Source organism: Mobula hypostoma, chromosome 12 (assembly GCF_963921235.1).
Source record: "Mobula hypostoma chromosome 12, sMobHyp1.1, whole genome shotgun sequence".
Classification (NCBI taxonomy): domain Eukaryota; kingdom Metazoa; phylum Chordata; class Chondrichthyes; order Myliobatiformes; family Myliobatidae; genus Mobula; species Mobula hypostoma.
In genome coordinates, this window is record NC_086108.1 from 23,576,176 (window position 1) to 23,591,908 (window position 15,733).

Consider the following 15,733-nt stretch of genomic DNA (forward strand, 5'->3'; position numbering starts at 1 on the left):
TTGAACCCTTGGACACTACCTCACTTTTTAAAAAATAGACAGTATTTCTTATTTTTGCACATATTTTAATCTATTCAATATACATGTACTGTTACTGATTTATGTATGTATGTATGTATTTATTTATTATTTTATTTAATTATTTTTTCTCTTCTATATTATGTATTGCATTGAACTGCTGCTGCTAAGTTATCAAATTTCACGTCACATGCCGGTGATAATAAACCTGATTCTGACATAGGGCCTGGAACATGCTGCAAAGAGTGGTGGAAGAAGAAGATATGATAGGAATGTAAGAGGCATTTAAGAAGTTCCTGGACAGGCAGGGAATGGACGGATACACAGTACATGTACAGATTGAAATAATTATTTGGTATTAAGTTCAACTCAGACATTGTGGATTGAAGGGTCTCCTCCTGTGCTATACTGTACTGTTCTACATTCTAAGAACTAGTAGTTAGGCAAATTTCTGAGGAATTCAAATACAGTGAGGGGGATTTGACTAACGCTGGGACAGTAAGATTGAGAAAGGTAAGACAGCAAGGAAATCTGAAAATGGATGGAACAGGTTTCAGTGGGGAAAACATTTTGGCAGCATTGGTCAAAATCATATTGGATTCAGCAGAGCTATGGAAAGGGGACAAACATAGACAAAGAAGTAAAATTTACAATTGCAGAAATGTTCTTTTTATCCAGCTATTTAAATATGATCAGGAAAAAAACTTTAAAAATTTACTAGAAAAAGCTATTTACATTCAAACCATATGTAAAATCATTTAAAGTAAGGGGAAGGACATAGACTCTGATAACTTGTGTGTGAAGGAAGCAAACACAGGCATGTTTTTAAGCGAATGCTTTGCATTTGCCCTCATTGAAGATAAACAACACATTGGAGATAAGGATGTTGACTGTGAAATATTAGATTTGATGAAAAGAACAATATAATAAAAGAAGATAAGTCACTATGTGTTGACACAATGTACTCTGCATAGTTGAAGAAATAAGGAACAATATGAACTACGGTAAGTTTGCACGTACATACAAGGAAATAAGAACTGTTGAAAAGGTTTACCAGGACGCTGCCTGGATTAGAGGGTTTGAACTAGAAGGAAATGTTGGATTAACTTGGGTTTGTTCTCCTTCCTGTGTAGGAGGCGAAGGAGAGTCTGGATAGGTTTTTAAAATTATGAAAGGCATAGATAGGGTAGACAGTGAGAATCTGTTCCCCAGAGTAGGAATGCCAAACACCAGATAACATGCTTTTAAGGTTAGAGGTGGGAAGTTTAAAAGCAATGTGAGGGGCAAGTTTTATTTTAGTGTAGAGAGTGCTAAGAGCTTGTAATGGGTTACCACGGTTAGGAGTGGAAATGGGTAGATTTGTGGAGTTTAAGAAGCTTCGAGATATGCGAGTGAATATAAAGGGAAGGGAGGGATAAGGGTTATAAGCAGGAGGACATCTAGTATAAATCGGCATCAAGATCAGTACAACATTATGGACTAAATGGCTTGTCCAGTACTGTACAGTTCTATGTCTACAGTATGTGAGAACAGGAATTTATTGTAAGGGAAATGGCTCTCTCGGGAAGGATCCCAGTCAAGGGTCCTGCCACCACTGAATACTGAGGGATTGGGTCATGTATAGCAGTTTCCCAAGCTCTTTGTGGGTGTATTGTTGAAAGAGTAAACATGAGTGTTATTGAACGTCATAATTTGATAGAATATGGGAATAGGAAGAAAAAATATAGAGTGTTCTATTTCCAAAACATCCTGTTTTATGAATAGAGTCTAGTTTTGAAATTAAAAGAGAGAGGAGCACAAAAGAAAGGTGGTTTTGGGACACCTGCGGGGTGCATAGGTGAGACCACTCATACAGTACTGAGCACAGCTTGATTCTTAGAAAGGGCTGTTTTATTTAAAGAGGTAGGATCTAACTACTGGAGATTAGGAAAAAGATTCCGGTCAGGCTTGACTAAACAGGTGCAAAGAAAGAGAACCCGAGGGCAGTGCTGGAACGCTGCTGACACTGTACCACTATTTAACCCCAGAACAGTGTAGTTAGAGCAGGTTCAATCCTGACCTGCGGTGCTCCCTGTGTGGAGTTTGTACATTCTCACTGTGACTGCAAGGCCTTCTGGTCTCCTTCCAAATGCCGATTACTTTCTCCCAGTGTACATACATAATGGGCAAATCATATGGGGAGGGGATGGAGAGTGGTTAATTGGGATGGGGGAGACACAAGGTTACAAGGAAGTAAGTGAGGAATGGGATTTCTCAAGACTCAATGAGCTAACTGGCGTCCTACCAAAATATTACTTAGTCAGAAATGAGAATTTCAGCCATTTCGACTAACACCTCTAGTGAATTATTTAAGGAAAGCACGTTTGAGAAGCACCATTCAACATTTTTGGGGACATATCAAGGTAGGTTAATACAGGTGAGGTAATTAGTGAGCTTACATTGATATTTGCATAAGGCAATGGTTAGGACTGATCGTGGCTTCAAAGATCAGGACATCTAATCAAAATCTAAGCCAAAATGTACACACAGACTGAACGATGAGTTCCAAGAATGAACTTGTGACAGTTCCCTTGCGTGATACATAATGTACTCAATTGGACATCAAGGTATTTTAGATGGAGTCTTGAGCACTGATTCATGATTTGCTGATAATCTCACTTGGGAAGAGTGATAACCATAATGATGAAACTCCAGGATGAGCTTGAAAGTGAGAGACTCTACTCTACTTTCAAATTGTTTTCCTTAGTGGTAGTTGGCCTCTGGCTTGTTAGTATCATCATTCTTTTTTTTCATGAAAACAGAAATCTGTACTTCATGAAGATCTAGCAATATGATCAGCTTGTTCAACTTCACCACTAAGGTATACTTTTCAAATAACTTTGCCAAGTCAAATATTGAGCCTGGTTTTGATGAATTTTGAATCATTACCAGGTGTGAGAAACACCTGGATCAGAGACTTTTGAAATTGCTTGCAGAAATTCCATTAATTTTACAGAAGGTGAATTTCACGGTCACATTACTTCATTTTGGGGATGTCCCATAAAAGCTTCTGCTCCATTTGTGTGTGTTGTAATTGTTAACTTTGGGTTGATCTAGAGAGCTGTACACTGCTTATTTTGAACACACCTTATTTTGAAATGCACAAATAAACACTGGTTGAAACAGAAACTCAAGAGATCCTACAGATGCTGGAGATCCAAAGCAACACAAACAAAATGCTGGAGTAACTCAGCAGGTCAGGCAGCATCTATGGAAATAGAACATAGAATAGTACAGCACAGTAGCTTGGTGAACACTATGGGCCAATGAGAATAGCTTGGAGAACACTATGATCAGGGTAGACTGCTGGACTGAAGGGCCTGTTGCAACGCCATTTTGCTCTGTGACTCTATAAAAGCAACATAACTTGTGAACATGTACAAAACATTTAAAGATTATGGGGCCAAAATCTTTCAAGAGCCATTGAAGTTTGGAGCAGGAAATCATGGGCTGAACTTGATGCTGACACTTCAGTGATTTTTAAAAATTAATCTTTTTATAACAGTTCAGTGATCTTGTGTGCAAACGTTGAGATGCTCTTGGCATCAGTGAACATAGCTCATTTGACCTGTCAAAGGAAACTTCCACCTTGTGCCTGAGGTTCAATTTAAGCCAGATTTAAGCTGCAAATCATCCTTCCTCAACTTTCTCTCTCCATTAGTACAGCCTGTTCTGCTGAGTATGTCCCAGCAACATTCAACACAGACAAAAAAGTGTGGTTGTTGCCTAACTTCCAATTATCCAATTTGATCTGATCTTACCCTGTACAGTAAATCTCTCTGTCCTGTCCATCCCTTCATCTGCCTCCTCTGCAAATTAAAACTAACTACTTTTCCTCATTTTCCCAGATCTGATGTAAGTTCTTCCACCTGAAATGTTAACTTTGTTTCTCCTATCATTTTGCAGACTTTCTACTGAGCGGTTCCAGTATCTTTTTGTTTTTGTTTCAGAATTTCAGCATCTGCAAGAACAAGGTCAGTAAATTCAATGGCACATCAACATGTCTAAGTCACACAGCATTCTGATTTGAAATTAGCTCACCACTCCTTAACAAATGCCATGTCTAAATTGCTAATTTTTTCATCTAACAGAGCTGTGGAAGTTCCTTTATTTTATCGACTGCAAAGGTCCAAGGAGAAATCCACCAGAACTCAGGGCAATTAGGGATATTAATGTCTTGGTGTCAGCCCATAATTGATAAATAACTTTAAAGTTCATGTTTCCCATTCTTCACCCCATAAAAACATTTTCATAGGTTTGCTAGGATTATCATATGTTTAGCTTGAACTTCAACAGGGAAACCTAAAGACATCGGAGATCAACCACAGTGACAGTGAAATCTCAAGTGTGGGGGCTTCTCTTATTTTCTGTCTCAGCGTTGAATTGTCAGTGATTACCACACTGAAGTCACCATTTTCTGGACATGAAATTCCTGTTGAGAGCCACTTGAAAAGTGGCAACCCACCTCGTACCACACCTGGTGTCCTCTTGAGGGAAATTTGTTCCACCCCATTGGGATTGTATTTTGAATACCATTGGAAGGTTGAAACTGCACCAGTAATTAAAAGCAAACTCCATGGTTAAGAGTACCCTACTGAGGAATGTAGTCTGCAAAGAAAAGTAAGAACCAAATGATTTACAGCTAATTAGTTCTGTTCAATAGTAAATTCATTCTCAGAAATAATTTCAGTTCTTTATAATTTTAAAATAATCAGTGAATGGCCTTTCCTAATTACATAGACTAACAATCATAGTCAATCATGCATTTGTATAATTTCATCCCTGTGCTAGTCTATCATTTCATTAGTCTGTTCTCCCTGTGAATAAGTTTTTATTCTTGTAAGAGAAGGTAATGTTGAACTCTGAGCACCGTGAATTATTATTGCATCACTATTGCCTCTAGGCATTATGAACCAGATTACCACAGCTTGAAATTGCCCCTGAACATGCCTGGAGCAATAAAGGTGAGTCTATCTTGTTAATAGTTGAAGTGGATGTACCTTGGTCCCAACTCATCTTCGCAGCGCCAAGTAAATTCTCCAAAGTGCTCATAGTCCTGATTGTAGTGGTAATAGACTCGGTGTAGAGTAGACGAGCCCAGATCCATCAGCGTATTGTATGCAGTTTGTTGTTCCTTTCCACTTGTATAACCATTGAATAAGTTATAGATTTTGTCGGCAATTTCTGTGGAAGAAACTAAAGTAAATTAGTTTTTACTTTTTAGCCAGTTCAGGCAAACATTGTGGGCTGAATAGCCTGTTGCTGTGATGTACTGTTCTGTGTTCTGTGTTCAGTGTTTAAAGGGGAGATGAAGAACTCAAAATCTCTTCAACATGTTAGTAAATGTCACGAAGCCCAAGTCTGACCACAAAGTAAATGGAATAAAACAACAATTAATGTTTCAAATAAGTTTAATAGATTTGATGATATTGATTGGAAGTGTTCTTTCAAGTGGGGGTGTTTTGGGTAAGGGAGGATAATTCAGACATTAGGGTGATAACAGGAGGGGCAGAGCTAGATTTTACATAAAAACAGAGATTGTGAGGAATATCCAACAGGTTGGTCAGTGCTTGTGGGAGCAATACAGAATTAGTGTTTTAATATAATCTATAATGTCTATAATATCATCAGCACTGAAAATTCAGAGAAAATATTTTAAGTTGCACAGAGAGGGAGAGGAAGAGAGAGCAAGGGGATAGCTTATGATAAAGTGGAGCTCAAGGTTGTCCAGGTAACACAAATAATTTCAGTGCCATCTAGGAGAGAGATCTGTCTGTGCAATTGGAGGAAGATGAAAAAAGGTAGTTAGAAACATACAGACTATGTTGGGACTGAGAGATGTAGATTACTGAAATCTGAAGTAAAAGAATACTGGAAATATTCAGAGGGCCAGGTGGATTCTGTAGACAGTAAAAATTAGAGTTAACATTTCAGGTGGATAAGCTTATATCAGAAATGATAAGTTCTTAAAAAAAGCAGGAAAGACTGGTTACCTGACATTCATGAATTCAATAGAGTCCTGAGGACTGTAATGTGCTGAGACAGAAGATGAGACCCTGTTTCTCAGGTTCACACTGGGCTCTGTGCAACAGCGCAGGAAGTTAAAGGTAATGGCTGGAGTGAAAATTGAATTGGAAGCTCAGGCCCATAATAACGGACTGAAAAGAAGTCTTCTACAAAGTGTTACCTATTAATCGTCTGCTAGGTGCAGCGAAGGAACATGTGATGATCATTGTCTGCACTGCACAAAACTGGGAGAAGAGAAATTGAAGTTCTGTTTCTTCTCGAAGAATGGCTGGGAGACCCTGGAAGATGGTGAGATCCAGGAGCAGATGCTGTATCTTCTGGAGTTGCAAAGAAAAGTGCTATGAGAAGTGGAGATGGAAGCAGGAAGCAGGCAATTATTGAGGAAATCATCCCTTTGGAATGCTAAAAGGGAAGTGGAGGGTAAGATTTGTCTAGTGATGGAACTTCATTGAAGTTAAAAATTACAGAGGTTAGGCTTAATACAGGGAATTGCAAGCTACCTGTATAACCTTTGGAACAATTTTGGACTTTGGCACACTTGCCTTGTTTCACTGGAAGGCTCCAATATGCTACAAGCACAAGATTTTGTATGGGTAAAATACAGTAGAATTTTTCTTCACAAACTTTCATATTCGTGGAAGTGGTGGAGGAAATGAGCTGGAGAAAAGATCATCTAAGAGGAGAACACCTTTGAGTGTTTAGTGGGTCTTAGTAGGTAGATAATAAAGTGACTGAGACAGATGACAGACAGAGCTTGAAAAGCTGATGGTGGGGACGATCATGGTGGTGGGGTGGTCAGGAATGAGTTGGTGAGATTGGGTGCCTCAACAGCTGCTAGTAAAAGGATGGGGTAGTTGGGACGACTGGTCATGATAGGGCATTGACAGAAGGGCTGTAGGGCTGATAATGGATTGATGATGCATGGAGACATTGGCACTGTTAGTATGAGTGGTGTTAATTTGCAATGACTGTAAATTAGATATAGGACCTGGATGGCGATAGGTTCCTTGCTTTCATGCAATGGCCCAGGCATGTTGGAGCACTTAAATAATTTAAAAGCAAGTCTCAAATCTTTATTTCTGACCTCGATATTTGCACAAGCCTGGTGCCTGCTGTATGTTTTTGCACAGGTCACAAATTCAAACATTGCACTTCCTCTGACATCTCTGCACATGTCCAGGTGATGCATCACATACACAAAACTGCAAGCAACAGGAATTCTGCAGATGCTGGAAATTCAAGCAACACACATCAAAGTTGATCACCTGTCCAGCTGTTGGCTCCATCCTTCCCCCTCCTGTCTTCTCCTATCATTTTGGATCTCCCCCTCCCCCTCCCACTTTCAAATCTCTTACAAGCTCTTTTTTCAGTTAGTCCTGACAAAGAGTCTCGGCCTGAAACGTCGACTGTACCTCTTCCTAGAGATGCTGCCTGGCCTGCTGCGTTCACCAGCAACTCTGATGTGTGTTACAAAACTGCAAGCAACAGTTTTAGGTGAAAACCTTCCTGCTCTAAATTGAGAATGAAACTGGAAACCCAGATTGTTGGGCACCCCTAGAACACAGTGCCACTTCAGAGCAGCAGTGAGTATACCACTCTTGGGTGCCAGCCCAGATGTTGTAGCCAAGCCTCTGATGCGGGTTTGATCTACAAATACCTTACAAGTGTGCAAATCTCTGAGTCACAGTGGAAGTGCTTTGGACCGATCATTGGCAGGATCGTGAATGCTGATACATACACAAAAAAAAATCTGTTCCAAGCAGTTGCGACAACAAAGATAACAAATAACTAAGCAATGCATTAAAAGCTGCAATTACTGGCAGTAAGGATCAGCAGAGCACAATGCAGAGGTTAAATCCACTGAATGAGATGCTTCTTCTTTGGACCAGATGGCAGATTTTTAGAGTTAGACAATAATTTTTTGCACTACATATTTTTTTCTGAGTTAGAGGGAAGTGTTTTGGGGTTAGTGGACAGTGCTTTCGGTTACAGAACAGATCTTTTCATCTGAAGGGTGTTCAGCATTCACAGAAATCCATCTCTATGAGAAAGAGTCTAAAAATCATACCAGTGAGAAAACTATTCCCCTTTACAGGATTCTACTGACAGAAGTCTGCATTCATTGTGATATATTGAAAGCAGTGACAGGAGCGTAATGTGTTTTAAATTTGGAGGCTGAACCTGGAGGCAAACTTTGCCAGATGGAAGCTGTGGCCAAGAAGCTTCTTTTTGAAGTCCACATTAAAGTGCAATTATGAAGAAAGCATGGCAGCGCCTCTACTTCCTTAGGTGTTTGTAAAGATTCAGCATGACATCTAAAACTTTGACAGACTTCTATAGATATATGGTATGTTGACTGGCTGCATCATGGCCTGGTACGGAAACGCCAATGCCCTTGAACAGAAAATCCTACAAAAACATAGAAACATAGAAACATAGAAAATAGGTGCAGGAGTAGGCCATTCGGCCCTTCGAGCCTGCACCGCCATTTATTATGATCATGGCTGATCATCCAACTCAGAACCCAGCCTTCCCTCCATACCCCGTGACCCCTGTAGCCACAAGGGCCATATCTAACTTCCTTTTAAACATAGCTAATGAACTGGCCTCAACAGTTTGCTGTGGCAGAGAATTCCACAGATTCACCACTCTCTGTGTGAAGAAGTTTTTCCTAACGTCGGTCCTAAAAGGCTTCCCCTCTATCCTCAAACTGTGACCCCTCGTTCTAGACCTCCCCAACATCGGGAACAATCTTCCCGCATCTAGCCTGTCCAATCCCTTTAGGATCTTATACGTTTCAATCAGATCCCCCCTCAATCTTCTAAATTCCAACGAGTACAAGCCCAGTTCATCCAGTCTTTCTTCATATGAAAGACCTGCCATCCCAGGAATCAATCTGGTGAACCTTCTTTGTACTCCCTCTATGGCAAGGATGTCTTTCCTCAGATTAGGGGACCAAAACTGCACACAATACTCCAGGTGTGGTCTCACCAAGGCCTTGTACAACTGCAGTAGTACCTCCCTGCTCCTGTACTCGAATCCTCTCGCTATAAATGCCAGCATACCGTTCGCCTTTTTCACCGCCTGCTGTACCTGCATGCCCACTTTCAATGACTGGTGTATAATGACACCCAGGTCTCGTTGCACCTCCCCTTTTCCTAATCGGCCACCATTCAGATAATAATCTGTTTTCCTATTTTTGCCACCAAAGTGGATAACTTCACATTTATCCACATTAAATTGCATCTGCCATGAGTTTGCCCACTCACCCAACCTATCCAAGTCACCCTGCATCCTCTTAGCATCCTCCTCACTGCTAACACTGCCACCCAGCTTCGTGTCATCCGCAAACTTGGAGATGCTGCATTTAATTCCCTCATCCAAGTCATTAATATATATTGTAAACAACTGGGGTCCCAGCACTGAGCCTTGCGGTACCCCACTAGTCACCGCCTGCCATTCTGAAAAGGTCCCGTTTATTCCCACTCTTTGCTTCCTGTCTGCTAACCAATTCTCCACCCACACCAATACCTTACCCCCAATACCATGTGCTTTAAGTTTGCACACTAATCTCCTGTGTGGGACCTTGTCAAAAGCCTTTTGAAAATCCAAATATACCACATCCACTGGTTCTCCCCTATCCACTCTACTAGTTACATCCTCAAAAAATTCTATGAGATTCGTCAGACATGATTTTCCTTTCACAAATCCATGCTGACTTTGTCCGATCATTTCACCGCTTTCCAAATGTGCTGTTATCACATCCTTGATAACTGACTCCAGCAGTTTCCCCACCACCGACGTTAGGCTAACCGGCCTATAATTCCCCGGTTTCTCTCTCCCTCCTTTTTTAAAAAGTGGGGTTACATTAGCCACCCTCCAATCCTCAGGAACTAGTCCAGAATCTATCGAGTTTTGAAAAATTATCACTAATGCATCCACTATTTCTTGGGCCACTTCCTTAAGCACTCTGGGATGCAGACCATCTGGCCCTGGGGATTTATCTGCCTTCAATCCCTTCAATTTACCTAACACCACTTCCCTACTAACATGTATTTCGCTCAGTTCCTCCATCTCACTGGACCCTCTGTCCCTTACTATTTCTGGAAGATTATTTATTCCTCCTTAGTGAAGACAGAACCAAAGTAATTATTCAATTGGTCTGCCATGTCCTTGCTCCCCATAATCAATTCACCTGTTTCTGTTTGCAGGGGACCTACATTTGTCTTTATCAGTCTTTTCCTTTTTACATATCTATAAAAGCTTTTACAGTCCGTTTTTATGTTCTCTGCCAGTTTTCTCTCATAATCTTTTTTCCCCTTCCTAATTAAGCCCTTTGTCCTCCTCTGCTGAACTCTGAATTTCTCCCAGTCCTCAGGTGAGCCACTTTCTCTGGCTAATTTGTATGCTACTTCTTTGGAATTGATACTATCCCTAATTTCTCTTGTCAGCCACGGGTGCACTACCTTCCTTGATTTATTCTTTTGCCAAACTGGGATGAACAATTGTTGTAGTTCATCCATGCAACCTTTAAATGCCTGCCATTGCATATCCACCGTCAATCCTTGAAGTGTCATTTGCCAGTCTATCTTAGCTAATTCATGTCTCATACCTTCAAAGTTACCCCTCTTTAAGTTCAGAACCTTTGTTTCTGAATTAACTACGTCACTCTCCATGTTAATGAAGAATTCCACCATATTATGTTCACTCTTACCCAAGGGGCCTCTCACGACAAGATCGCTAATTAACCCTTCCTCATTGCTCAAAACCCAGTCCAGAATAGCCTGCTCTCTAGTCGGTTCCTCGACATGTTGGTTCAAAAAACCATCCCGCATACATTCCAAGAAATCCTCTTCCTCAGCACCTTTACCAATTTGGTTCACCCAGTCTACATGTAGATTGAAGTCACCCATTATAACTGCTGTTCCTTTATTGCACACATTTCTAATTTCCTGTTTAATACCATCTCCGACCTCACTACTACTGTTAGGTGGCCTGTACACAACTCCCAGCAGCGTCTTCTGCCCCTTAGTGTTACGCAGCTCTACCCATATCGATTCCACATCTTCCCGGCTTATGTCCTTCCTTTCTATTGCGTTAATCTCTTTTTTAACCAGCAACGCCACCCCACCTCCCCTTTCTTCGTGTCTATCCCTCCTGAATATTGAATATCCCTGAACGTTGAGCTCCCATCCCTGGTCACCCTGGAGCCATGTCTCTGTGATCCCAACTATATCATAATCATTAATAACAATCTGCACTTTCAATTCATCCACCTTATTACGAATGCTCCTTGCATTGACACATAAAGCCTTCAGGCGCTCTTTTACAACTCTCTTAGCCCTTTTTAATGCTTGCCCTGGATTTGTCGGCCTGCCACTTTTACTTTTCCCCTTTGTACTTTTTGCTTTTTTTAGCAAAAAAGTCGTGGATATGGTGCAGTCCATCATGGGAAAAGTGCTCCCCACTGTTGAGCACATGGAGCTCTATCGCAGGAAGGCAACGTCGATCCTCAGCGACCTCCACCACCTTTGTTGCTGCCATCAGGAAGAAGGTACAGGAGCATCAGGAGCGACACTACCAAGTTCAGGAACAGTTACGATCCCTCAATCACCAGGCTCTTGAACCGTAGGGAATAACTTCACTCAGCCCATCACTGAACTATGCCAATGGACTCACTTTTAAGGACGCTTCATCTCATGTTCTCAATATTTATTTATTAATTTTTTTCTTTTGCGTTTGCACAGTCTGTTGTCTTTTGCACTGTGGTTGTTTATCCATCCTGTTGGGTGTGGTCTTTAATTGATTCTATTGCGTTTCTTGGATTTTCTGTCTATGCCCGCATGAAAACGTATATGATAGTGTATATATGTAGTTTACCAATAAATTTAATTTGAATTTACTTTGAACTTTGAACACTCAGAAGGAAAGGAATTTGCATCTTTATTGTTCACCTTATCACCCCATGTACAGAAATGTGAATTGTTTTATGTTCTTTTCCTTCATTTATCTGTCCTCGACAACTTAAGTCATTTGCTTATAGGGTATAGGAGCAGAATTAGGCCATTTGGCCCATCGAGTCTGCTCCGAGGTGTGTCCTCTGGACTTATACTCCATCAACGTAGGAAATACCATCTCCAAATTCACTCTATTGAGGACTTTCAACATTTGATAGGATTCAATGAGATCCCCCTCATTCATCTGAATTCCAGCAAGTACAGACTCAGAGCTATCAAATGCTTTTATAAAAGCCTTTCAACCACAGAATAATTTTCATGAACCTTCTTTGAACCCTCTCCAATATCAGGACATCTTTTCTAACACTCCAAGTGAGGCTTCATCAGTGTCTTATAAAGCCTCAACATGACATCCTTGTTTTTATATTCCAGTTCTCTTGAAATGAATGCTAACATTGTATTTGCCTTCCTCACCACCGACTCAACCTGCAAATTAGTCTTTAGGGAAATTTTCACGAGTACTCCAAAGACCCTTTGCACTGCAGATTTTTGAATGTTCTCTCCATTTAGAAAATAGTCTACGCTTTTATTTCTTCTACCAATGTGCATGACCGTATACCTCCCAACCCTGTATTCCATCTGGTTTCTCTCTGGTGAGAGTTTCATTTGCTCTTCATAAAGAGAATCATATGGTAACATTTGATACAGTATATTCCCATGGACAACTTGCAGACAATGTTATCCTACCCTTTAGCTAAAAATAAATTTCATTGAGGTTATTGCATGTAATTTGAAAGCTGTGAGTGATCCTGTGTAAATGTCTCTCCAACAGTAAACATATCAACACAAAAGGACAAAATGTGGAGTACGGAGTAAATAATAACATGCATGATCATTGATTATGTAGAACAGACAGTAGATGATGTGGCTAGTACAGGTGGTAAGTACTCAGGGTCTAATGGATTTGTGGAATTGAGAAGCTGTTAAAAATGGTTGCAAGTAGGAAAGGTACCTTTAGCCTTAACGTCATCCACGAGTGGACAGGGGACTTTGACGGTAACCGCACTTGGTCTAGAGCGCCTTCCAGTGTTGTCTACAGTCCACAAGGAAAACCTAGTTTGAACACAAAGAATCCCTGAAGTTAGCATTGGCACTGTTAGATAACACAGTTACCCAATGAATCATTGACGTTTGGGCAGAAGCACGTACTGGCACCTCTGAAGTGTGGCTGCTGCAGCATTTACAAGGTAGACTAAAACCATCTGTGATTCCAGCTGCAGCTTACTTCAGAACAGAAATAGCACTGGACAACATCTAAGTAGAAGCAGACTCATGTTATATATTTAGCCACTTTGGCAGAACAGGTAGTCCTCGAGAATGAGCAGAGCATCAGACAACAGTCAGACCAGATGTGGCTGCTACTTGTGATACTTTGATTTCACATATAATCTCATCTTTTTATAATACTTTGGATTTTTACACTGTGTGTAGTAAAACAGAAGGTCCAAAAGTTCAATTTCAGAGAATGAGGCCATGTGGCAAAAGAGTAACTTTGAAGGAAGAATTTGATATGCGAAAGAGTTAAAGTGATTGGCTATGCTGACAGTGGTAGAGTGTGGGAAAGTTGGGGAGACTGATGGAACTTTGTGACTTCAAAGAGAAATTAGTAAATTGGTTTATTATTGTCAGGTACCGAGGCACAGTGAAAAACTTGTACATACTTGTACATACAGATCAATTCATTACAACAGTGCACTGAGGTAGTACAAGGTAGAACAATAAGGGTGTAGAATAAAGTGTTACAGTTATAGAGAAAGTCCAAGTCAGGTGGAAAATAAGATATAAGATCATAACAAGGAAGATTGTGAGGGCTAGAGTGCATTTTTATCATACAAAGGAACCATTAAATTGCCTTATAATGACAGGATCGAAGCTTCCTTGAGCCTGGTGGTACATGTTTTCAGGCTTTCATATCTTCTGCCCAGCAGTGGGGGAGAAGAGGAGGGGGTGGTGGGGTCTTGATTATGCTGGTTACTTTACTGTAGCCACAGAGTTCCTGGAAAGGATGTTGGTTTCCATGATGTACTGCCATGTGTTCACAAATCTGCAGTTTCTTGCAGATATGGGCAGAGTAGTTACCATATCAAATCACAATGCATCTTGATAGGTTGCTTTTGATGGTGCATAAAAATTGGAAATGATCAGAGGGAATCATGCCAAACTTATTCAGTCTCCTGAGGAGGTACAGGCACTGATGAGTTTTCTTGGCTGTGATTACTGGTGATGTTCACTCCTAAGAGCCTGAAGTTCTTTAGCCTCTCATCCTCAGCACTGTTGATGTAAAGAAGACCGTGTGCACCACTCCCATTCCTGAAGTCAATGAACAACTCCTCTGTTTCAATGACATTTTGGGAAAGGCTGTTCTCATGACACTATTTCACTCTTTCTGTCTCGAGAGCTTGAAACTCTCCTTCTTTCCTGTAGCCGACTCAGCATTATCTGAGATACAACCCACTAGAGTGGCATCATTTACAAACTTGTAGATGGAGACAGAGCAGAATCTGGCCACACAGTTATGAGCGCTTAAGGAGTAAAATGCTGAAGATGCAGTCTTATGGGTCACCATTGTAGAGAATAATTGTGCTTAAGATGTTGTTCCTCTCCTTGATGATTGTGGTCTGTTGGTCAGTGAAGTGTACATCATTTCATTAAGCCACCGTGGCTTCACACTAGCTTTAAAATTCCCTCCGCAAGCATCTCCCTCCTCCCAGAAGATGCTACTTGAAGTCCAATGTACCTAAGACTCTTTGAATTAAGCTCCCGTGAAGAATCTCAGGACATCTTGCAGCATAGTATATGAGGAACCAAACAGATGCAGTTTATTCTCATTTTATTAATGTCATCCTTTACAAGTTTAGTCATAGAATCACAGAACAATACACTATGGCTACAGGTCCTTTGGCCCAACAAGTCCATGCTGACCATGGTGGCCACCCATCTAGTCCTAATTTTCTGCGTTTAGTCCATATCTCTCTGAGATCTCCCCTGCACGTACTTATCCAAGTGTATCTTAACTGACACTAATGTATTACCTCAACCACTTCCTCTAGTAGCTCTTTCCCTATACTTACCACTCACTGTGTGAAAGAATTGTCTCTCAAGTTCTTTTTAAGTCTCTCCACTCTCACCTGAATCCATACGGCATCATTTGGACTCTCCTAATCTAAGGAAAGTGCTGCCATCATCCACCTTATATACACCTCTCATGGATCTTATAAACCTCTATACAGGGGTTCCCAACCTGGGGTCCATGGACCCCTTGTTTAATGGTATTGGTCCATGGCATTGAAAGGCTGGGAACCCCTGCTTTACATTGTCATTCGTCATGGTCCTACAACTCGGGCAACCTCTCCTATAATTCAGGCCCTCTAGTCCTGGCAATATATCCTCATAAATACTTTCCCCATTCTTTTGAACCATGTCTTTCCTATAAAAGGCTAACCAAAACGATACTCTAAGTACAGCCTCACCAACAACAGCTATATAATGCTCCACTTCTGCACTTCTAATATTCAATGCACTGAGGGCCAGCGTACTAAACACATTAATCACTACCTTGTCTACTTATGACACTACATTCAATAAACTATGCTCTTGACCTCCATGGTCCTTCTGTTATATTACACTCCATA

The 15,733-nt window shown here is 40.8% G+C and overlaps 1 protein-coding gene across 1 annotated transcript in view; it reads right to left on the reverse strand.

Moving 5' to 3' along the window:
• The window catches only part of astn1 (astrotactin 1), a 2,838,691-nt gene that overhangs the window by 7,185 nt on the left and 2,815,773 nt on the right, over positions 1–15,733 (reverse strand). Inside the window, exons 21-22 of the mRNA XM_063063753.1 lie at positions 13,054–13,154; positions 5,058–5,241 (exon numbers count right to left, since the gene is read on the reverse strand). Coding sequence (XP_062919823.1) covers positions 5,058–5,241; positions 13,054–13,154 — 285 coding nt within the window. The remainder of the gene's footprint in view (positions 1–5,057; positions 5,242–13,053; positions 13,155–15,733) is intronic.